This window comes from Paramisgurnus dabryanus, chromosome 8 (assembly GCF_030506205.2).
Source record: "Paramisgurnus dabryanus chromosome 8, PD_genome_1.1, whole genome shotgun sequence".
In the NCBI taxonomy this organism is placed as follows: Eukaryota; Metazoa; Chordata; class Actinopteri; order Cypriniformes; family Cobitidae; genus Paramisgurnus; species Paramisgurnus dabryanus.
In genome coordinates, this window is record NC_133344.1 from 18,577,261 (window position 1) to 18,602,519 (window position 25,259).

General features: G+C 40.4%; 1 protein-coding gene across 1 annotated transcript in view; it reads right to left on the reverse strand.

The window, feature by feature from the left end:
• Positions 1 to 8,891: 8,891 nt before the first annotated feature.
• dchs1a (dachsous cadherin-related 1a) overlaps positions 8,892 to 25,259 on the reverse strand; it is a 120,314-nt gene continuing 103,946 nt past the window's right edge. The window contains exons 10-21 of the mRNA XM_065280849.2: positions 23,963 to 24,809; positions 20,877 to 21,116; positions 20,004 to 20,129; positions 19,635 to 19,844; positions 18,662 to 19,528; positions 17,726 to 17,839; positions 17,401 to 17,612; positions 16,966 to 17,117; positions 15,794 to 15,924; positions 15,264 to 15,550; positions 12,404 to 12,542; positions 8,892 to 12,314 (exon numbers count right to left, since the gene is read on the reverse strand). Of these exons, the coding sequence (XP_065136921.1) occupies positions 9,718 to 12,314; positions 12,404 to 12,542; positions 15,264 to 15,550; positions 15,794 to 15,924; positions 16,966 to 17,117; positions 17,401 to 17,612; positions 17,726 to 17,839; positions 18,662 to 19,528; positions 19,635 to 19,844; positions 20,004 to 20,129; positions 20,877 to 21,116; positions 23,963 to 24,809 (5,922 nt within the window). The 3' untranslated portion in view covers positions 8,892 to 9,717. The remainder of the gene's footprint in view (positions 12,315 to 12,403; positions 12,543 to 15,263; positions 15,551 to 15,793; positions 15,925 to 16,965; positions 17,118 to 17,400; positions 17,613 to 17,725; positions 17,840 to 18,661; positions 19,529 to 19,634; positions 19,845 to 20,003; positions 20,130 to 20,876; positions 21,117 to 23,962; positions 24,810 to 25,259) is intronic.

Consider the following 25,259-nt stretch of genomic DNA (forward strand, 5'->3'; position numbering starts at 1 on the left):
CTCATCCGTTTAGATTATATTAAGCCTTAAAGTTCTGTATGATTAAGGGCGTGGCCACTTGAATGACGGGTGAGCTGCCACTGCTGTCAGCAGAGTTGAGCTAGGCGGGCGTGGTTTGAGCAGCCAGCCACCTCAGCTTCACCCACATCCCACCTCTTTACCCATTTTCAGATATCCACGGGTGATGCACAGTGACACGCAGCCAAGATGGCGGCGGCCGGCACCACCTACAATTGGCTTCAAAAATGATCTTCAGAAACCTATGGGTGACGTGACGGACACTACATCCATCTTTTTTACAATCTATGGGTTATACCCAAGTGTGTTGCAGAATGAAAAGTTTTGGGAACCTCTCCTTTAGACTATTAAAAGATAAGAAGGAATTAGTTCCTTTAAAAAAACTTTGACTAAAAAGGCAACAAAAATGGTTCTCCTCTGGCATCACTGCAAAGAACCCCTTTGAAATTCTTTTTTTTGTAAAAGTGAACCGTTCACAGCAGCGTACCAAAAATACATTTGCACGAAGAGTTACAGGCTTGAGTAAAAGTAGAAAAAAGTCTTGACTTCATCAAAAGGGCATCATAATAAGACCAGTGTATATACTGGAGATATTAAACCTTTTTAATGACATTCTTCTTCAAGTCATGTAAATACAGAGAACAAAAGACATTACAGAATCTTCTTTGAACCTTTCAATCAAGTTCTGGTTTTATCTGACAGATTATATCAACAGAAATCCTTCCATAAACAGTTACCTCACTCCACTTGGAACGCTTGTTGTCAGTCTATTGTTGAATGTGAATTATAAGAGAATGGATGGCTTACATTTACTATCGTAATAAAAGCCATTTGACCTTTTATGTCATTTCAATTGTCCTCCGTGTCATCCCATGTTTGCTTTTAAATGTTATGCAAATACCTCGATTGAAACACAAAGAAACACTGACCTCGCAAACATTACACCGTTTTACCATAATCTGTTCTGCAAGTGTTTATTTTGATTTATATTACAGATTGAACAAAGCTAATTTTCCCAAACAAAATAGATGAGTAGACATAACCACAAAAACCACAAAATATTGTTGTATGCGAGTATGATTTAATTGCTTTTGTATGATTTGTCCATTATTACCCCCATTGAATGACAGAAAAAACTTAGTACAAAGGACTTGAAGGGCATATTACAAAGTCAACCTGACACTATTTGGATAATTGCTTTCAAATAAAAAACTTTTGTTAGGTTTTCAGCAACTGATGTCCCCAGCAAACTGAATTAATTTTAGATCAAAATCAGATGTATTGTTTTCAATCGAAATTAATGAATCGGGAGAGACTGAGGCGCACCGAGCATCATAATTTCATCACGGCAAACCTGGAGCCAGCCTTCGAAAAAGTGAAAAGAAATGAATCAAAACACAGCGAAGCATGGAAGAACCAGACTAATGAGAACCAGACGCGGGCGGTTGCTAAGTGATAGTGTGGCAGGCCTGAAGCTTGGGCCACAGTTGCTCACCTCCCGAGCCGCCCGCCTTTCTCTCCCCACCGCAGTGGCTCTCGCTCTGGCAGGGCAAGACAGGGAAACAGGGCGGCCTGAAATGAGAACCAGACCCCTTCAACCCTACAATTGGCTCTCTTCCCCTGACTATTTTTTTCCAGTGTCTAAAATTGAGGGAAAAAAGCGGAGTGCTCCAAAAATAGATTAGGGATTGCGTGCCAATGGGTTTCGAAGACTTGTTTTTTTCACTCCCTCTAGTCACGCAAGAAGCCTGGCAGGACTTTGTAAAGCAAAGCAGGAAAAAACAAAAAACAGAAGGAAAGACAAAGGGCCCCCTAGAGGCCGCAGAGAGTAGGGAGTAGCTGACAAATATGAAAGGACCCCTAATTTTGAGACATTAAAAATGACACCACATCCTTGACCCCTGCATTGACAGACGTAAAAGTGATGTCTCATATTGACGCTTCTAAGATCACCTCGCAGGCCTAAAGAGAGCTGAGCTACAACTGGATGGAAATCTAGACAATATTCAAAGAAAGCACATTATGGGGCCCTCGGTGACTAGAAATATCTCTCTTTGTGGGTCTGCCAAGCTTGGCCGGCATGGCTATGAAAGAAACCCTTTAGACAAAGGGCAAAATAGTCGTTATATTTCTCCAGTTCTGCTAAAATCATTAAATTCGACAGTCGTTATTGTCATTACATTTTCAATACCATGCCAGGCCTTTAGCTATAGCTAGCCAGAGAGGCTGCAATCCCCTTGGAAAGGTTGAGTTAAAGGTTAGTTTGTCATGAAGGCCCACAAGATGTTTTTGTAACCTGCTGTTCAATGTGACATAATTTAGTCTCAAAGTTGCTTACAAGAAGGTTCAATCTGGCTCCGTATCGACCCTTGCAGACACAACAAACCGATCTCATCAAAGCCAAAATGTCAGATGTCATATGCAAATATGAGACAGCACTGAAGATGCTTCAACAAAAACCTACTGATGTAATAACAGGTAAACTTGGGTACGACAAGCATACTGTACGATGATGACATGGAGGCTTCAATAGCTGCGTCCACATTAGCATAACGTCACCAGCATGCACTAGTGATAAAAAAATACCAGTACGCAGGTCCTAGCAGCAAACACATTGTGCGTTGATCATGCTGATTTTCTGACAGAGTCGAAAACTATCACAGGCTATCTTTGGACGCAAGACCGGAAAAACGTCTGTCTTTGAACCTCTCACACTGCACGACATAGGGCCATATGAAGAGCCACGATCACAGAAATCACGATGGCAATTTTTCGTCTGGAACAGCCAATAATCATGCAGTGTATTCCGGGCTTTAAGTTTTAAACTGATATGTAGTGCAGTCAACTATGCAAGAATGATTGGACAGTCCTCTTTTGAGCTAAAAACACAAAGTGCGTCAACAATGGAAAACGGTACGAAGAAAGAAACAGCTCTCCAACTGTGTCATCTCTCTTTCCAACAGATGTAAAAACCACATGCTGTACTGATTTTTTCCACATAACTTGGTGTGACTTAACTGATGTCCAAAAGAATGGGATGGACTCAGAACTTTATGTATTAGGAACAAATTATACCTCACCAAAGTGTTCAAACACCATCGTTTTTCAATATTTTATGATGTTCTTACCTCAACTTAGACGAATTAATTCATACCTATCTTTTTACAGTGCATGCACTTAATTTTTAAACAGCGTGTTTTATATTTGTTAGCATTTAGCCTAGCCCCATTCATTCATGAGGATCCAAACCGGGATGAAATTAGAAGCCATCAAACACTTCCACGTTTTCCCTATTTAAAGACTGTTACATGAGTTAGTATGGTGGCACAAAATAAAACGTGGCGATTTTTTAAGCGTTTTTAAGATTTTTTTTAAATTTTATGGCGAAAGAGCACTTAGCGGCAAGGTCAAAGTGCTGCAAAACTAAGTGCTTCTCTGCCATACAATTTAGTGTTGTTTCTCTGAACTGAAATCTGTTTAAGTTTCACAACAACTTTTTTCAGTTGCTTAAGAGTTATGAAAACAGCATCTAAACATGACTTATTGGGGTATAGTCTTACAATCTCGTCTGACGGTAATAAAAGCGCATTTTTAAGGTGCAAAGTACTGACAGGAATGTTCATCTGACAGAAAGTTTTGTTTTATCAGGTATGTGCGTGTACCATATTTTTCCACTGGCAGCACGACTAACATGGCAGGGCATCTCTGGGTTCAAAGTCAGATATTATATTCCATAAAAGTCTAGTCTAAAAATGGCATAGCAAACTGTTATAAAAAAAAAATAAAAAATCGAGAATCGAATCAAACCGTGACCCTAGAAGCGAAAAGGTAATCGAATCGAGTATTTGGAGAATTGTGACAGCCCTAATACTAACTCGTGTAACTACTCATGTAACAGTCATAAAATAGGGAAAACATGGAAGTGTTTGGATCCTAAGGAATGAATTGGGCTAGGCTAAATGCTAACACATTTATGATGCGCTGTACAAAGATTAAGTGTACGCATTGAAAATAGATAGGTATGTATTAATTTGTCTAAGTTGAGGTAAGAACATAGTAAAATATTGAAAAGCGGTGGTGTTTTCCTTTAACCAATAATAACATATTTTTGGAAACAGACCTAAATATATATTCATCCCTTGCACATGGCTGAATTTAAGTTTGCACAGAGCCAGCAAGAGCTTGGGTACTGTGTCCTTGCATGACAGTTTACGCGCTGTCAATGCTAATATTTTGAGTTTCAGTTTTGCTTCAGGCAGCTGCCTGCCAAAAAATGATTTAATGATATTTTGGAAGTAAATTAAAGGTTTCTCCTTACTTTATCCCACTCCCAAAAAAGTTGTAGAAAATATGGCAGATGGCATGGCTATGTTTTTGTTACAGAAATACTCTTAAAAATAAAGTTATATAGAAAATGTTTTCACAACAAAGCACATTTTGTGCAACAGAAAGGATCTGTGGATGTTTAAGAGTTCTTTATGGAACCATATAGCCAAAACAAACGTCCCTTATTTTATACCACTCATCACAGGTTGGTAAAACATTTTGGGCAAGTTACAGCAGCGTCTTTTGCGTATACATTATTTTATATGTAGACGTGCAGCAAGCACACTCAAATAAGGAGCACATTTCACCACAACCGCACCACAGGTCATGTGGCAAGAACCAACCAATCAGCTTCAACCTCTTCATATCGTATCATGTAAACTGTTTCATAGCCCTACACTCGTAGCTGTAAGATTTAAGGGGTACAGAGTGGGCATGGGTTCAAAATGGGCATCTAACACAGTTAGGATCCATATGGATGATCCCAAGTGGGCTTCCCATGTGGTTCCTATTTGGGCGATTAATGGGAAATATGTGCTCGATTTTTTGATCAAATATGCAAATACCAACAAATTCAATCCCTTATATAGGTTGATTACATGGATAAACAGTGCACATATTGTATGCGTCTTTAAAATTATTTTTGTTGTTGTTTTGACACTTGAATTACTTAATTTAATAAAAACCCTTGTTTAAGAATACAAAGTAAAGCATGACAAATACAACTGTCACAATCTTCCTGTTTCATGTTTGTAGTCATTTTGTAGTTCTTTTGATAATCTCCCCAGGTGTTTCTTGTTACCCATGTTTATATATTGCCCTAGTGTTTCAGTTGTTGTCAGGCGTTGTTGGATGTGGTGCTTGTGCATTCTCGTGTTTATTTTCATACTGTGGGATATTCTTTGTCTCCGTTCAAGGATTACCTTTTCTCTGTTTTGTTAAATAAAGTAACTGTGTTTGGCTCCTCTGACTGCTTACCATCAAATTATGTGAAAGTTGATGTACAAATGTGAAACTTTGCTTAAAAGTGTGAAGCATTGGTTTCTGTTTATTGAATACATTTCAAATTAAGTGGATTAAATGTCATGTTGCATTTAGGGGATTACTGAAAAGTCAGGTAACTCAAACATATGTAGCCATATCTATACATTTAGTGGCCCATAAGAGACCTTCAAAAGACCTATGTGGGTCCCATCTAACCCATATAGACAGACTCCTGTTGGCAACAAATGTGAGCTACCTGTTTAACCCATATGGGCCCTACGTGGAGCCCATCAAGGTCCCATCATCAGCCTATCTGGGCTAACACATGTGGGGCCACCATGGCGAGTACTAATGGCGCTTTTCCATTGCATAGTACCACACGGTTTGAATTGGGTCGGGTCAGCTTACTTTTGTGAGCTTTTCCACTGAGTGCAGTACGTAGTACCCAATACTTTTTTAAGTACCACCTAGGTTGGGGTTCCAAGTGACCCGAGCTGATACCAAAACGTGATGCGAAAATACTGTAGATCACTGATTTGTCTGAGAGAATCGTCACTACCAGCGTCATCACTATAATGTAAAAGATTAGCTTTACCTTCATGCTAGCTTGCGCTGTCTTGAGTAAACCTGTTGTCATTTGTGCTTTGCTGTAAGTTCCTAAAGATAAAAAACATCCACAGGTTGTGAATCAGGAACACCATGACAGTTTTTTTCCAGACTTGCAGTTTGTGGCGGCATATTCGCGACACACACTTTTGCCAAGCCAACCAAGCCAAAGTGAGTTGAGCTGACCCGACCTGACCCAAACCGTAGGGTACTAATAGAAAAGCACCATAAATTAGCTGGGTTTCAGTTGGGTAGCCCATGTGGGCCCCACATATCAGCCCAGGTGCAATCCCTATAGGCACCACATGGGTGTGTTGGCTGGGGCATTACTGAATCTGGGGAAAGCAACGCCAGATGCTACCCATGGACTTTGGAAAGGAGGGGAAAGAGGTGTGGTCGCGTTTTCCAAGCTACGCAAAATGTGAACCGCCCCTAAGGTTTAACATTCAATGTTTGCTTGAATCCCTAACCATGAAAAAGAGCACCACACAAAACTTTTTTTCTCGTTTTTGAGTATCAGCTACTTGGCTGCAAAACAAAACTGCATTTCAGAGATCTTTATAAACTCTCACTAGAATGCTGCTTGCTAATCCAAAACCTTCGGTTTGTCACATTTTAGTCAAACACGTTTTAAAAGAAGTCATTTTAGGGAGTCAACATATTTGCAGCCAAATTCTAGAAGGTTCGTTGGGTCTCTGAAAGCTTGCATAAACACAGTGTATGACATATCCTGTAATCCAATCTGTCTAAAGCACGGCTCTAATGACATGCTTTAAAAGATCCACAAATCATTAAGGTTTAAATCATCATCATCATCAGTATGAAGGATGACTAACTCTTCCCCTTGTGTGGCAAGGTCTGTTATTGTCCAACCGTCTGGAATAAGCACTCTGACTTAAAACCTATTTTGCCCGTTTCAAATAATTAATTCGTCCCTGGCTGTACAGCAGAGCGACCGGACCTACTGTAGTGAGTTGTATATCTTTTCGCTCGATTAAGACCCTTTGGAATTGACAGTTTATTTGGCACTTCCACCCAAAGACTTTGAAGGTCAGGTGGAAAGACTTTTCCCCATCAGTTCAGACCAGAGACCAGATGGAAATACATTAGCATTATATAAACAAGGATTCAGTGGTGTTTGTATGCCTGCAGATTCACATGTGAATCAAATATTAACTGTCTTGTACGTAAAGTATTTACTTTATCCAATCGGGAATCACACATATTTTTATCTGAGCACAAACGTCAGTATTTCCCACCCTTTTTTGGCTGTACATCTGGAATCGATTTGAGTTCAGTTAGTCCCTGCAAGATTCCCAGACTCAGCTACCAATCCACTCTTTATGAACATCCTTGAAGGTCAAAACACCTCAAGGCCCTTTTACATCCACAAATATTAAATTAAACAAATAACGGCACTCGGCTTTTGACATATTTTAGTCTCCTGAAAATATGTACGTTTATAAGTTTTGTTTTATGTGCAAATGTATAATGTAAACAACACATAATCATTACATTTGTAACCAACACATTCAGGCTTACATCCTGTTTACACTTAACTTAAATAAGAAATAATGATGTTGAAGACTACAAAATACATTAGAATGAGAAGTAAACTGATAAATACAAATGACACCACAGATTATATCAATGCCATTTGGACTACCTGATACAAAGGTAAAACAAATACATGGCTAATGTAGGGAACACAGTGCTATTTAAAAGTAATGTAAACAGATTTATTCATGAACAGTGAGAAACATTTTGAGAAACCTTTTTTTCAAACACTGTGAACAAGTGAACATTATTTATTTTCCTTCAAGTCAGCATGAATATAACACATTTCACAGTTAATACGACTGAGGATTTCTTTGTGTACAAAAAAAACAAAACAATATTTGCCATAAATAAAATGAAATGAAGAGGGAGAGAGAGAGACCCCTGGAAATTAAGCTCAAAAACAAGATGGGCATCAATCTTACAGCTGTAATAGTTAAATGTTCTTCTAATTTTAAGTGTGTCAACAAAACTATACATTACCTATTACAAGAATCATTTACTTTGATCATCATTATAAAATCGAGCCTTTGTTATAGAACTCAGAATAGACTTTGAGTCAAAAATAAAAAAATAAAAAAATAAATGCAGCATAATCACCTTGTTTGATTTACATATTTGAGAAAACACATCAACAATTACTTAAGTAAGGTAAAATGCTACACATTAATCTTGTCAATCTTTTAATCAAAAATGATGTGATGTCACCATCGTTTAGTCTGGAGTACTATACACTGGAGTAACAAAACTAACCAAAACCAAATAAAATCAAACTATCAGTGTTTCAAACAAATACGGTTTCCCTAACAATATTTAGCTATGCTGTATACATACATAAAAACAAAATATTGATCAAAACCAATTATTCAACCACAGTTCTGTATGAAAGATGCTACAATAGGGATTTTGTTTCAGGATATGTAAAAAAAAAACCAAAGACAATGTGAAGGAAAATAATACTTCCAGTTACTTTATGAAGTTTGTAAGTCTCAGCTTTATCAATCATCAGTGTGCAGTTAACACTGCCATGCATTTTTGTTTAACTTTTTTATTATTATCAGGCTATTTTCTTGAATTGCCAGCACCTGTAAGCTACAGTTGTTTTACTTAAGTAACAAATAATCAGGGCTGTCAAATGATTAATCGCGATTAATCGCATACAAAATAAAAGTTTGTTTTTGCATAATATATGCGTGAGCACTGTGGGCAATAATTTTGTATATATAAATACACACACATGCATGTATGAATTTAAGAAACATTTACATGTATATAATTAGATTTTCCTACATTTTATTTTATATATAAAATATATATAATATATGTACATGAATAAAATTTTCTTAAATTTATACATGTATGTGTGTATTTATATATACATAATAATAACACACACTTTATTTCACACACACAAATATATAATGCAAACACAAACTTTTATTTTGTATGCGATTAATCGCGGTTAAACTTTTGACAGCCCTACAAATAATGCATTTTAAATGTACAAATGAACCTTCAAATAAATGGAATTCACTTTTAAAATACCTGCAAATTTTAAATATCTGAATTTACCAATATTTTTTTTGTCTGTTTAGTTTTAATGAGCTTCAGTTATCGCCCCATTAAGCTTAAGGAAAGGGGAAGCAGCATGTAAATATAACTGTGAGAATTCTATAGCATAACCTTCCAAAATCTGTGACATTTTGCAGATTTTTTTTATATAAATACTGACAATAAAACGTGTTTCCCAAATATTTAAGAGCTTAATACTGAACACACTTTGAACCTATTAGAATGGCAACTGTTAATAAACTAAAACAAACTCTCATAAACAACATACTGTCACGTATATACAAATATAGATGTATGTCAACAAAACACAGGTTATAGCAACCGTTTGACATGTGTCACTTGAAAAAAAAACATCAGTACAAAAATATATAATACAAAAGTGTTTCCTCTAACAAAACATTGACATCAACAACAACTGTCTTTATAAATGTGCAAATGTTGGGCGAAAAGTCATTTGATCTTCATGATCGTAAGAACAGCATTATATAATAGCCATGTTTTCAGAACTCAAGTCAATAAGTCTGATGAAGGGTGAAAACACCACATTCTGAAACCTCTGGCCAGCCAGTGGGGCAACATGATATTTAAAACTACGCCAGAGGCATTTTTAGTACATGAGTCAGGTGAGAACGCTTTCTGGTAAGCAATAAGAGGTTATATTCTCAGTTCTGCCTCCTCAATGTGTTCCAATGAGTGCTCAGTCGTATTGAGAATGGACGAAGAGTGACCCTGTGTGACCCCAAAAGTAGAGATGGCTGGGGAATGGGCTGCAAGTGGCGAAAGCGAAGGCGAGAAATTCGGAGACATTGCTATTGAAGAAACTGAACCGTCATGGTCAATGGGAGATCTTCGCAGTGAAGACAAGTGGGGAAATGTTCGGCCTACAGCAGGTTTTGGCAGAACAGTTTTGGCCCCTGGGTGCGCTACTGAGGTAATAAGAGGAGGTGGGTCAATTCTGGGCTTGGGATCAGTCTTGGATTTGGAATGAAAAGGCCGCCGATGGCTAGGTGGTGCGTTTTCATCTTTTAACCGAGCTATTTCTGTAAAGACATTAGCCAGAGGCTGAAACTGAGGGCACCAGTCGAGGAGATAGTCCCAGTTGTAACTGCCCCTTAGCTCTTCGTCACTAGCCACAATTGCTGTAAGAGAACCATCAACAACAGGCTTACCATCCTCCGGGAATGTGTAATCTTTTGAATGTGAGATGCTAAGACCTCTTCCAACTCCGAGATATCCACCTCCTTCATCCCGGTATGTTGGCAACTGGCTTGATAATAGTGTCCCGCTTAAACTTCCCAACTTCTTCCCTTTAAACCAATGATTCGCATCCATTCCTTGCTCACAAGAAATATCAGAGAGCTGATCAGCGTCTTGCTGGATACCAGAGTCAGGCCCACGAGCGGATATGTGTTCCTGCATGGAAGAGGAGATACTGGAAACTCGGGGATATTCATTGATCATCCGAATCTCATCATCTTCTGCTGCCTCTGCTTCGGCGGAGCCACGTCCACTGGAGTGGGACGGATCGAGCGACCCACCTCGTGTATAGGTAGTCCCCCCAGTCCCGGATTGGTCTGCTGCATACCCAGGAAGGGTCTGATGGTAGAGCTTTTCATTACCTTGAACTTTTGGTTCCTCAAGACTCTCTAGAACAGTACCATGGGTGACTATTCTCGTACAAGCCTCTTGTTCTTTGTACCTTTTGGATCTCAAAAGGACTATGACCACAACAATGATGACCAACACCACAATGGCTACTAAAGAAGCTGCTATAGCACTGGCAAGCACTACATTCATGTCTGTGGATAAGCCAAATGATGTATGAGTAACATCAATTGTGATCTGGGCAGAAGCTTTGCGTGAGTTTTCCAGAGGACTGTGGGCAATAACATCCAACGTCATCTGGCGCGTCTCTCGCTTGGACCGGCTTATATGTCGATGATAGGCATCCATCTTTAGAGATATCACTCCAGTAGTTGTGTTGACTTCAAAGTAGGGTGAACTGTTTGCAAGAGTGTAAAGGACAATGCCATCCAGGCCTCCATCCTCATCTTTAGCATTTACCTGTCCAATGCTTTGTCCTTTCTTTGCACCCTCAGGTACACGAAATTCAAAGTCTGAGTGGGTAAAAACTGGGTCATATTCATCTTCACCCATCACAAAAACCTGAACGGTGACTGTAGCTGAGAAGTTTCCTGCATCCTTAGCCAAAGCAGTAAAATTTAACTTGCTGTCCTTCTCGAAGTCGAAAGAAATGCGGGTTCGCACCTCTCCTGAGGTTTGGTTCACTACAAAGAAATCTGTACCATTGCCTGAATACATAGAATACGTCAGCTTGCCATATGCTCCGTTGTCGTGATCAATGGCATGTAAAATGGTGACGAGAGCATTTTGGGGTTGGTTTTCACGAATGCTTGCTGTAAGTGTTTTAAGAGGGAAGTAAGGCCGGTTGTTATTGATGTCCTTCACCTCCACAGTTACAGGAACAAGAGCAAAGTGACCCACACCATTTGAGGCCTGAATGATGAGCAAATGCGAGGAATGCTGGTCACTATCTAGAGATCTTCTCAAACGAAGTGACCCATTCCAGCGATCTACAGAGAAAAGCTCAGACTCGTCTCCAGAACTGATAAAATATTCAACCTCTCCGTTAGGTGTCGAGTCTGGATCTAGCGCAGAAAGTTGTAGTATCTCAGTTCCTTTTTCTACCCCTTCATTGACGACAATGTTGTATTCTGCCCTGCTAAAGGCTGGTGGGTTATCATTGGTGTCTGTTACAGTGATCAGCACTGGAACACTGGAGCTTCGCTGCGGGATGCCACGGTCTGATACAACTACAGTGAGATTGTAGGCATTCACAGTCTCAAAGTCAAGCTTGTCGACTAAGATCAGCATTCCGACTGTCTGAAATCCATGGCCTTCGAGAAAACGAACGCTGCTCTCTATTTGGAAGACGTTGCCGATGTTTCCACTGGCGATGGCAAAATCAAAGCCACAGTTGTCCCTAAATAAGTCCACATCCACCGCTTCCAGGGTAAGAATGGTTGAACCAGGAACTTCATCTTCCGAGACGGAGGCTTTATACTCGGTTTGATGGAAAACAGGGGCATTGTCATTGACATCTGATATATGGATCTGAACAGTGGCTAGGGCGGACAGTGGAGGTGTTCCACTATCACTGGCTTCAATCACCACCAAAATGGAAGGACGCTGTGGATCAAATGTAACCTTCCGCTTGACAAAAAGAGTACCTATGCAAAGAAAATTATATTTTAGATGCAAGTTCAAGCAAACACTGAGATTTTACAAAAGAAAATAAACAAATGCATGGACAACTCACCATTGTTTGGGTCGATGTAGAACATGTCCTTTGTTGAAACAACCCTGTATGTTATCTTTCCATTTTCTCCAGAGTCTTTATCTGTAGCAGTAACTGTGATAACAGAGCTTTCTGATGGTGAGTGTTCTGCGAGAGTAACCTGCCAAAAATCAAAACTGCCTTAACACAGATTGTTTGAGCAATACACAGTTAAAACAAAAATCCTTTGCAGTTACAACACTATAAAATGTTCTGCAAATCAGTTTGTGGTCAAAAATGTTTGTATTAAGACAACCATAAAATCTAACCAAATGAGGCAGATAATGTGAAGTCACCCAGTCAATAACTCTTTCCCCGCCAGTTAGCGCCAGAATTTTATGATTTTCACAAACGTTTAATGCCTTCCAGAAAATTTTCTTCTTAAAATGAATAAACATATAATACATTAAAGGAAAGAACAGACCCTCTGCTTTCAAACAAAATAAACCGTTTTATCCTACATCAAGTTCTCTTTTTATCACCTCTCAAATGGGTAGGTTTCTTCAAAAACACAAAAAAACTTTGAACAAAAAGCTGAGATAATCCCAATTTTGTGAAGGACTTTTGATAACAGATCAGATGCAGAGCGACCCTCAAAACTTATACGGAAATACAGCTGTTTGCCCTAGAATGATACTTCCAGGTTTTATAAGTTGTGGAAGATGGTGGATAGTGGTATTACAGAAAGCTGGAAATACTCGTCATTGGCAGGGAAGCGTTTTGGCGGGGAAAGAGTTAAGGGGATTGTTTACCCCAAAATTATATTTCGATAAATAAAGGTGTGCACAGAGTTGACGGTACCCGCCGACTTTCATAGTAGAAAAAACAAATACTACGGAAGTCAATGGGTTCTGTCAACTGTCTGCTGACCATCATTTAATAAAATATCTTCATATGAGAACAGAATAAAGAAACTCATAAAGGTTTTAAAACAACACAAGCGTAAGAAAATGATAACCAAATGATAACTACCCTTTAATGCACACATACCCCAGTCACTATGCCTCGTTCATTGTAAACTTACATTAACATTTTTACATTTATGACAAACACATGACCTTTCAGTTGTTAACACAATGCTATACCAAGTGAGCTACGGGATTTAAAGCCCCCCCAACCTAGAAACGTACTTTTAAGAGTCGCCAGTGTGTGTGCAGAAACATCCTGTTATTATACAAATCCATCTATTTTCTTTGTGTAATCTCCTTTAAACCACAACAGTCACACAAAACAGGCTGTTGGGGATGCCCTATTAATGTGATGTCACATTGATTACACCCTATCCATAACCGTTCACAGACTCCGCCTTATGAGCGCGTAGTTCAACCTTCTGCCAGAGACACATGTTTTGATGTAGTCCAAAGCACATGTGTAAGCGCTCTACCCCCTACATAGCATACGGGGAGGGGAACAGAAGCTTTCTTTGCATTTAAAGAGACACACACAAAAACAGTGCATTTTTCATTGTAGCCACAAATGGCCATGTTCAGCATCGTATAATTAAAGACCTGTGATGAATTTTGATCTGAAACTTTACTGATACATTCTCGGGATACCAGATACTATTTTTATATTACTGAAAACACCTATGTTAGGGGCCCTTCAATATCCCTGACTGTACAATATCCCTTACTTATAATATGTGACCCTGGACCACAAAAGCAGTCATGAGGGCCATATTTTGAGATAACTGAGAACATAATTGAGAACTGAATAAATAAACTTTCTACTGATGTATGATTTGTTAGGTTAGGGCAATATTTGGTCGAGATACTACTATTTGAAAATCTGGAATCTGAGGGTGCAAAAAATCTAAATCTAAACATTGAGAAATTCGGCTTAAAGTAATCCAAATTAAAGGAGTAGTCCACTTTATAGATGGGGCCCATTGACTTACCATAGTATTTTTTTTCCTACTATAAAAAGTCAATGGACCCCATCTTTAAAGTGGACTACTCCTTTAAGTCATATATTACTAATGATAAATATATTTTTGATATTAACAGTGGGAAATTTACAAAATATCTTCATTGAACATTATCTTTATTTAAAGCAACACTATGTAGTTTTTTTTTACCTTTAAATAATGTCTCTAAAATTATTTCAGTGATAGAACAACTTTTAACTGGACATATTGTACTGTTGCTGCAACCTGAGCAGCCTCCTAGCTGCTACAAGCACACTCTGAAAGTGGTGGTGGAGGGTAGGAAACACAGCCCCGCCCCTCCCCCTGCCTGCAAAAGAGTGTCTGATACCAGGCACTGTTGTGCTTTTCAACCACATGGGGGAGCTGTAAGTCATTTTTACATGGAAACTACATAGTGTTGCTTTAATATCTTGATGATTGTTGGCATAAAAAATCTTACATTTTGACCCATACAATGTATTGTTGACTATTGCTACATACCCGTGCGACTCATGACTGATTTTGTGGTTCAGGGTCACATATTAGTAAAACATGCTATATGATATAATAGAATTATTTTCTTTGCCACATATTATTCATGTACCATAGCCTGGGTTTAAATTTAATTTAATCTTACAGGTTAACACACTATGGGGGCGGTTTCCCGGACAGGGCTTATCCTAATCCAAGACTTAAATGCATGTTCGAGCTGCATTCATTTCTAAACATCTTGTATTGACATATCTTAACATATATCAGTGCTATTGTTTTGTCTCAAAACACACCTGTATTGTTTTTAGTAAGATCTGTTTGTAAAAACTACTTAAATGTCCTAAAATAACTAAGGCCTAGTCCTGGATTAATCTAAACCTGTTCAGGAAACCACCCCTAATTGATTATTTCCTAAACTTTCTGATCTCTCGAAATGCTTTATACCTCATAAAGGTCCTGGGAGAAGACTGGAGCGTTATCATTGACATCCTCCACAAGCACGGTCACATTTGCCTGACTTTGTTGCTTGGAGTCCGAGGAGCTAACGGTCAACGTGTACCAAGTTCTCTCTTCAAAGTCCAGAGGTGCAGTCAAGGACACTCCTCCTCCATAGCGATGTATTCCAAATCTTCCCTGAGAGTCCGAGTCCAGGAGAAGTGAATAGGAAAGGGCTGGCCCGGAATCCACATCATTCCCTGTAACCTGGGTGATCACAGTTCCAATCAAAGTATCTATAGATAAAAACATTATAATCCTGCGTTAAACATCATTAGGTTTTCCAGTTCGGTTGCATCTTTCTCTTCGTATTAAGTTTTACAGTGACAGGAAGTAGCCATTAAAGACTTGGCGTGAAAAATGCATGGTAATTGAGTCAATCTTTCAGTCTGGTGTGCCTCATTGCATGCCTGCCAGAAAAATAGGAAATTTAGCTTATTGATTACACTGAAACCGGGTTCACACAACAGTCAACTTACTCTCAGGGATTCGTAATTCTCGTGGAACGGGGATGGTGGGACTGTTGTCATTCAGGTCTACTATGATCACAGTGAGGGTAGCAGAGCCTGCCAACCGAGGTGTGCCTCTGTCTGTTGCCATAATAACCAAGCTGGAGAAATAAGAGGGACAAAGGAAGAAGTCACTATACAGTTTGTGTGAAGTATTTTAGCAAAACCCACAGTAATCATTCTCATCGTCAATTTTCTATGTATATTAAAGGAACATGCTGACTTTTTGGGACTTTAGATAGATCCCCCAGAGTTAGATAAGTCCATACATACCTACCTCATCTCTGTGCATGCCGCACTCAGTCTGACGCACCCACCGCTAGCCTAGCTTAGCACAAAGACTGGAAGTAAATGGCTCCAGCTAGCATACTGCTCCCAGTAAGTGACAAAATAATGCCAACATTTTACTATTTATGTGTTGTGATTTGTATAGTCACAGCGTGTAAAAATAACAAGATCATATGATAAACAGCCATCTTTTAACCCTATACGTACTGGAAACTATATTCTCAGAAGGCGAAGCACTGCTACTTGGGCGGCGTGACTATGGTTAAAAGATTTGTGCTAAGCTAAGCTAGCAGTGGGTGCATCAGACAGAGTTACGGGACGCACAGAGATGAAAAGGGTATGTATGGACTTATCTAACTCCTTGGGATACAGTGAATAAGCTATAGTCCCAAAAAGTCAGCGTGTTCCTTTAAGCTTATTATAGATTTTAGTTCATTATGTATTACAAACAGTTCATTCTAAACTTAAGTGAACATACAACTTTACATAAAGTATTATGCAAAAGGCCACCACCAGTTTTGTTGCTTTAGCAAAGTTTTAAAAGCATCTCTATTTATTTATCACTCTCTTTATTAAAATACAAACAGGAAATATTAACAAAAAATGTACTAATTTTTAGGACAAAATGACTCTTTCTGGCACAAATCTACTGGCACTAAGACTTTTGCAAAGTACTGATTTTTTTTGTGTTTTTCATCTTTCCTAGCTTCAACCCTACTACTACTTGCAAACATATCTTTGTAGACTAACTTATTCTTAGCTCATTGACAAAATTTTAAATGCGGTCTCATTTGTAAGTCGCTTTGGATAAAAGTGTCTGCTAAAAGGAAAAAAATGTAAATGTGAGCATATACTTGGTTTGTGTCCAGATCTCTCTGTCCATGATGGCAGCGGTGGAGATACTGCCTGTAACCGAATCGATCTTGAAGAGGTTGCTCATGGACGATGACCTTATGGAATAGGTCACCTGCCCATTCTGGCCCTGGTCCAGGTCATCAGCCAGCACCTGAGAAAATTACCAGGGGAAATTGGCAATGAAAACACGGGCAGATTTGCAACAGCTGCTTAAACGAAACCTGAACCGCCGAGTGACGTTGGATTGGAACTTCAAGTTTTTGAAATGGGAATTGGTTGTGGCTACATTGGAGAATTGACACTATATTCTCATCACTGAATATGAAAACATGGTGGGAAACTCTTGAAACAAAAATATGCAAAACTATTCATGTTTTACTTTGCACCATAACAAAGAACTGATGATTGTGAAAACTAAGAAGAGATTACTTCACCTGAATAATAGGGTGATCGTAGCCCTGGGCCTCACGAACGTAAGCAAAGTAATTGTGTAGCTGAAAGCGTGGAAGGTTGTCATTGACATCCTGCAGGAGAAGGTTGACTGCCATGAAGGAGCTGGAAGATGCAGTTTCAGCTTTGACCACCAGGCGGAGTCGAGGGGTCTCCTCAAAATCCAGACCTGTGGAGCTCTCTACCCAAATCTCACCTGAGAAGATGGGTACAATTCATTGATTCTAACGAATGGTCTTTGTTTTATCCAATGAAAGACTATTATCACAACCAAATGATTTATATTTAAACCAAGTCTCAGTATCATACCCGTGTGAGGACTGATGGTGAAAGACCTCTGCTTGTTGCCACTGAAAATGCTGTAGTTGATGCCACTGGTAGAACCATCAGGATAGTGAGCCTGTATCTGAACGACTGCTGTACCTTTGAAAGACAAAACCATTCACAATTAAAAAAAAGTCCTGAGTGTCAATACCACCAATACATAAAAAACATCCCTGGTTATGACTGTAACCCTTGTTCTGCCGAAGCGTTCCCGAAGCATCACTACGTTGATGCAGCGTTTGTTCCCTCGACAGAGAACGTCTCTGGTTATGACTGTAACCCTTGTTCCCTGAGAAGGGAACGAGACACTGCATCAACGTAGTGATGCCGAGGCGTTCCTAAAGCATCACTACATTGATGCAGCGCGAGTTCCCTCGAAAGGGAACGTCTCGGGTTATGACTGTAACCCTTGTTTCCTGTGAAGGGAACGAGACGCTACATCAACGTAGTGATGCCAAAGCATTCCCGAAGAATCACTACGTTGATGCAGCGTTTGTTCCCTCGACAGAGAACGTCTCTGGTTATGACTGTAACCCTTGTTCCCTGAGAAGGGAACAAGACACTGCATCAACGTAGTGATGCCGAGGTGTTCCTAAAGCATCACTACATTGATGCAGCGCGAGTTCCCTCGAAAGGGAATGTCTCGGGTTATGACTGTAACCCTTGTTCCCTGAGAAGGGAACGAGATGCTACGTCAACGTAGTGATGCCAAAGCATTCCCGAAGCATCACTACGTTGATGCAGCGTGAGTTCCCTCGAAAGGGAACGTCTCGGGTTATGACTGTAACCCTTGTTCCCAAAGAAGGGAATGAGACGCTGCGTCGAAGTTGTGACACAACAGACATTTCTATCTAATATTAATAGGTAATTATGAAATATTTCACATATGATATTCCTGTATTTGACAGTTTATTATCACACCTTTGGCAGCGTTTTCCTGCAGGCTAACATCCCTGGTGTTGCGAGAGAAGCGAACGCCTTGATAACTCTGTTCTCTGATGTACACAACCACAACTCCCAGAGACGACTGGGATGGGTTTCCCTGGTCCATTGCCTCAACAATGAGGGTCCGTTGGCTCTGGGTTAGTGCATGGAGCTTCTCGGTGGCCTGGATGGCTCCTGTCAAGGAGTTTATAGTGAACCCTTTGACCGGGTTGGCAAACCGATAAAACACTGAACCGTTTGCACCAAAGTCCTTATCTTCGGCTCTCATAGTGGCCAGAACCTTATGGTTGGAGACACTACTGCTTGAGACGTTGATGATCAGTGGGTCTGTGATAAAGAAGGGGGCGTTGTCATTTACATCCAAGATGTGGACGGTCACCTGAGCAGAGGTGTTATGGGGGTTGGCGGCTGAGGAGTCCATGGCATAGACTCGGAAGCTGTAGGAGGAGACTTTTTCTCTGTCGAGGAGTGCCGCTGTACTGATCCGACCTGTGTGTTGGTCCACGATGAACATACCTTTGGACTCCTGGCTCAAGAAGTATACAAGCTGGCTGTTGGAACCCTCATCCTGATCTGAAGCTGATACCTTCAGAACCAGAGAACCTTCTGGGGCGTCCTCGGATATTTCCACAGAGTAGCTGTTGCTAGGAAACACTGGGCTGTTGTCATTCAGATCTAACACATTGATATCCAAAGTGACGGTGCTTGTGAGTGATGGCGTGCCCTGATCTTGTGCCTCCACAGTGAGGGTGTATCTTGCTTTGGACTCTCTGTCCAAAGGCCTGGAAGTGGACAGCACACCTGATGTCTTGTCCAAGTGGAAATCTCCAAAACGGTCACCCTCTGTCAAGATATGAAAGCACACAATGTTGTTACCTGATGTGAAATTAACAGTTCTTACGGAATAGCACAATTAATCACATTAATACAACAGTATCATGAGTCCCACCTGTGATTTTGTAGTGCAGCACCCCATTGTCCCCTGAGTCTTGATCTGTGGCTCTAATGGTGAAAAGTGTCACAGGCTCCTGGTTCTCAGGAACTTCCAGACTGTAGTACAACCTGCCAAAGGCCGGCCTATTGTCATTCTCATCCAGCACGGTCACGCGCACTGTGGTCTTGGCGAAATTTGGCGGAGAACCACCATCTCTGACATAAACTGTTTATGAGAAAGATAGTTATAAATCGACTTGCCAAACATGTGCTCAGCCTTGACATAAGACTGGCATCAACTGTTATCCTAGCCATTAAAACATTTCTAAAAAATTACTGGAGAACACAATCTCTGTTGTGAATCAGCAGGTATCTGTGGGAGTACCTGTCACGGCATAAACTCCTTGGACCTCTCTATCCAAAGCTTTGGTGGTCGTTATGACTCCTGTCACCGGATGAATGCTGAATTCATCTCCCACAATGCTGTCGTATGTTATATCTCCATTGGTCCCTTTGGAAAAAGAAAAAATCTGTGAATTCCCCATCCCCACAGCAATCCTAGCGTGCATTACAAATAATCACATTTGTAGAGTAAAAAGCGACTGTGTACAATTTACTTTTCTCACGGAAAGGGTAAACACATTGGCGCACCCTGTTTTTATTTGTTTGTAGTTAATATTGGCGTTTAAGCGCAATTGTCCCTCCTCCTGGTGTTTAGATGGCGGATTGCGTGCAAAAGGCGAGCTATCTGGCAGAGTGTCACCTGTTTACCTCGCTAATTGTTCATGGAGAGAAAGTTTATGATCCTTCTGTTTTATTTGCCCCTGAGTAAGACCAGGAGAATGCTGCGGCCCCCCTTCATCATCCCCTGGGCTGGCACCAATTAAAACCACACGCTCTTATTTTTGATGGGTTCGGCTCGGCTAGGTTTTTTTGGGGAAATCTTAGCCGTAAACAGACCTTCGTGTCACGTTAAAAGGGCTGGACGTGACCACTGCAAACCTCACAAGGTGGAAATTAGCTTTTCTCACGTGACGCCATGTGCGTATATCTGAGAAGTTCTGGGCATAAACTTGTGTGGCATTTGAGATGCAGGGACAAAAACAAAAGGTGACAAATGTGGTAAAAAAACTTTAGCTTTAAACATAGATATTGCAAAACTTATATTAAATATGGTACTGTATATGATAAAGGGAATATATGTTAAAAGTTACATATGTACATTTATATGTGTGTCTGTGTGTGTGTGTGTGTTTACCTTGGTCCAAGTCGGAAGCTGAAACCACCAGCACTGTGGTTCCTGCAGGCTGATTCTCGGCAATAAAAGCTTCATATTCACTTTCCTCGAAATACGGAGCTTCATCATTTACGTCAATCACCTGGATTGACAGTAACTGTGTGCTGGAGTGCTGCTGTGAACCGTGATCTTCTGCCACTATGGTCAGGTTATAGAGGTCTTGCTCTTCACGGTCAATTGGCCTAAGAATCGACAAAGACCCTATAGGGGAAATGAGCAATCTGTTATGCCACTATATGATAAATGTAAAAAGCATGTCTCATCTTCCTTGTGAGTAGTTGCTTGCTGTACAGCATTTAAACAGTTACACAATAAATGAAGCCATGATGTAAAAGGTTGAAGACTGAAGCCAAAACAAAACCACTTGCTTTTAACCAAAGCCTCATTCACACGCTCACAAGACAAAGATTGATTTCCAGCACGCTGTGATCTTGCATATGATTTACACAGCACAGCACAGAGCGAGCAGACGCCTTTCTGCCGCGTTAAAAACGAGCGGAAGTCATGTGGTGCGTGCCAATAACATGCTAGTAGCAGATAAAGAAGAGTTTGCTTTCCATGCAGAACACTCAATACCTAAATCTGCATGAGCCATACGCGAGCTCAACTATCCGCCCGCAGTTTATGAGTTTTTTCCACAGAAAACAGAATGGGAGAATAAACAAACGCTCTAGACACGCAACAGCCCTGCCTGCCGTGCCCTGCTCAAATTTGGGGGTGCCAGCGCCCTTGTCGTCAGCCCACCGCAAGCAAGTGGCGTTTCTATTGATCCAATCTCAATTGAATGCTTTTAAGAATCAGACGCAATGATTTAAAGCAGGACTATACAGGCACGATGGGAACCGAGACACTAGAGGGTGTTTTTGTTCTGTTTCAACTCATTCCCACTCTTCTATCTCCATAACACTGAGCTAACGTGCCTCCGAGGGCTTAATCTGGTTAGAATTACTAGCTCAAATATTTTCAGACAACTTGACTCCTCAGCCGTCATGCTCTGATAGCATAAAGAGAAACCGAGAGGAAGATTTTTCCTCTTCTGTTCTAAAAATAACAACAGTGATTCTTACATTAGGGAATTATTTCACACTTCTAAAGCAAGTGAGGTAGTTTGTACAGACAGTATGGTTTTTGTAAGGTAGATAAACGTTACTTTAAGGTTATTATGGTTATGATCTCCCTGTAGTCAAGAATTGTATCAGTTTAAACTCATCTTTGAGCATCATAACAGCATCATATAAAAGTTTAACCTGTCTCAGTAATTTCTTCAAGCTTTAAAACAGCCTGAATGTAACTCTACACAATACTAAATCCTCATTTAGTTTATGCGGAGCTTTGAATATGCAAATTAGTCCCCGCCTCTACTGAATCTCACAGCTCAGGTCATAGATATGAATATGTGAACCAGTCCCCGCCTCCACACTTTCGCACAACCCTGGACCATAGATGTATATGTAAATAGATGCTACATTCAGCAGTTTCAGACTTATAACTGCTAAGTTTGTCACTTTAAGCACTGATGTTAATAGGTTACAGCCATTGACAGTATATGGGCGTTGTGTCCGTGACATCACCTATAGGTATAGCTTTTTTGAAGCCAACCATTGGCGGAGCTTATCGTCACTATCTTGGCCACACGTCACCACCATAGACTGTAAACAAAGATGGACGTTGTGTCCGTGATGTCACCCATAGGTTTCTGAAGATCGTTTTTGAAGTCAATAGTAGGTGGTGCCTGCCGTCGCCATCTTGGACGCGCGTAACCGCACTTCACACATGAATATCCGAAAATGGGTAAAGAGGCGGGACGTGGGTGAAGCTGAGGTGTCTGGTTGCTGAAAGCACGCCCGCCTAGCTCGACTCTAGTGACAGTAAAGGCTGTTTAACCGTCACTCAAGTGGCCACGCCCTTAATTATGCAGAACTTTACGGCTTAATATAATTTAAACGGATGAGTTACAAAAAATTCACCTCCTTCACAGTTGTCATGAAGGGAAAAATTGGCTATATTGACCACAAACACTTTTTGTACCAGGCTGTTAGCACTAAAGTTGAACATTTTAACATGGTGGTCTCTGGGAATTGACTCCCTTTTGGAGCCAGCCTCTAGTGGCCCATCAATGAAGTGCAGTGTAAGTCACTTCGGTATTGGCTTCATCAGAGAGATCAAAAGGTTGCCGATCGGGAAAAACAAACACAGCAAGGCTAGTTCACAAACAAATAACTCTTTTAAAGTCATATTTTTTAAACGAATCACTCATTGACTCACAAACTCATGAACCATTTTAATGAATCTTTCACTTAATCCATCACAGTGGGTACTGAATGAACATCTGACTAAACCGCAAGCTACCATAAATTTCGTTTTTTTCCAACTTGAAATGAACAGAGTTTCCATGTTCTGTTTACTTAACTCTCTATGGACCGCATTATGAAATATGCTTTATGAGAATTGAATCAGTATAATTACTAACAATTGCACGTCTAGTTGAAACTGCATAACATTTTTGGAATAAAACATATTTTGAAATCTGTAAATAATCTGCTTGCAGTCACACCTTTTTATAAGTATAGGAAAAATCCATTATTAATGTAAGCAGTTATCGATATGAGGAACGATCTGTACCGCTGGATCAACAAGGGCGTAAGCTGAGGTTTTGAAACACATGCTAAATAATAGGTTTGATCTAGTTCCATACTTCAATAAACCCCATGGGTTTTGTGTGTGGGGTAGAGACATATTAAGGTCTACAACAAAGCATGCTGGAACACAATTTGAGCTATCTGTCGGTGGCAGAACATACAGTAAATTGCTACCAGCTGAGCGCTGTGTACTCTCTAACACTTCTGTGTTATGTCTGAAAAACAAATATGCAAACACACACACATGATGAAAAAGTGTGAGGAATTCTCGGTACAAGCAGCACATCTTGGGCTGGATGAATAAATGCTGAGCTGGTGGTTTTTAGGATTAGTGAACTAAAGGCATTTTTGAGAATGTGACCTGGAAGTAGAAGAAAGATGCAAGGCAAACAGAAATGCAGAAATTACCTGTATCGGGGTTAAGGCTGAACTTTCCTCCCGTGTTGCCACTTTGAATACGGTACGACACCCGTCCGTTCTCACCCTGGTCTGCATCTACAGCCATGACATAGACCACGACAAATCCTACAGGTTGATCTTCCATAACACTAACCACTGACGGTGAGATGAAAACAGGCTCATTGTCGTTCACATCCGTGACAAAGATACGAGCCGTGACCGTCCCACGCCGCCGCTGACTCACATCAGGAGCTGAATCAGTCGCTTGAACCACCAATAGCAGAGATGCTGTTCTCTCATGGTCTAACATCATCCCCAAAGACAAAACCCCTGTGGTGGGATCCAAAAACAGAAGGTCCATGCTGTCCGGCCACTGTTGAAGGATCGAGTAGTGTATTTCGCTGTTAGGTCCGCTACCGTCTTTATCTATGGCGTGAAAGGTGTAGATAGAGGACCCGGGCTCCATGTTCTCAGGGACGACTATGGTGATGGGGTCTTGTGGAAACTGCGGAGCGTGATCGTTGCTGTCTTGGACGTCAATTATCAATGTAACAAAGTGACTTTTAGGAAGCGGCATGGAGAAGTCATCCACCTCAACTTGAAGGGTGTACCGCGGTGCCTTTTCAAAGTCAAGCTCGCGTGCCAGATAAACATCGCCTGTTTCGCGGTCTATAACAAAGGTTCCATCACGGTCAGTGCTCCCAACCACGGTATATATGATCCGGGATCCAGGAAGGGTTTGAGAATCAGGGGATCGCACAGAACCCACGATAGAGCCGGGTTTGGCTCCCTCCACAGAATTTAAGGTTATTGATTGGGAATTTGCAGAGGGTGATCCTTTACTTGAGCTTAGAACCTGCGAAGAACGATACATATGTTTTATTTAGATAGGAATTTTGCTTAATGACATACACATAACAAAATTTAACTGAAAGGATTAGTCCACTTTCGTAAGAAAAATTCCTTTTAATTTACTCAGCCCATGTCATCCAAGAATTTTGTCTTTTAGTCAAAATAAAAAAATTTGAGGAAGACATTTCTGTATTTTTCTCTATATAGTGGACTTCAATTGAACCCAATGGTTTGAAGTTCCAAATTGCATTTTGAATGCAGGTTCAAAGAGCTTTAAACGATCCCAACCGCATGTTATCTAGCGAACCGATCAACTTTTTAGCCAAAAAAATAAAAAATAAAAAGATGTAACTTTTCATGTACTTGTACTTTTGGTCTTGCACTAGCCCTAAGATGTGCGTCCGCAACCTTACGTATTACATAATCACGCCAAAAGTTATGCATGACATATGCG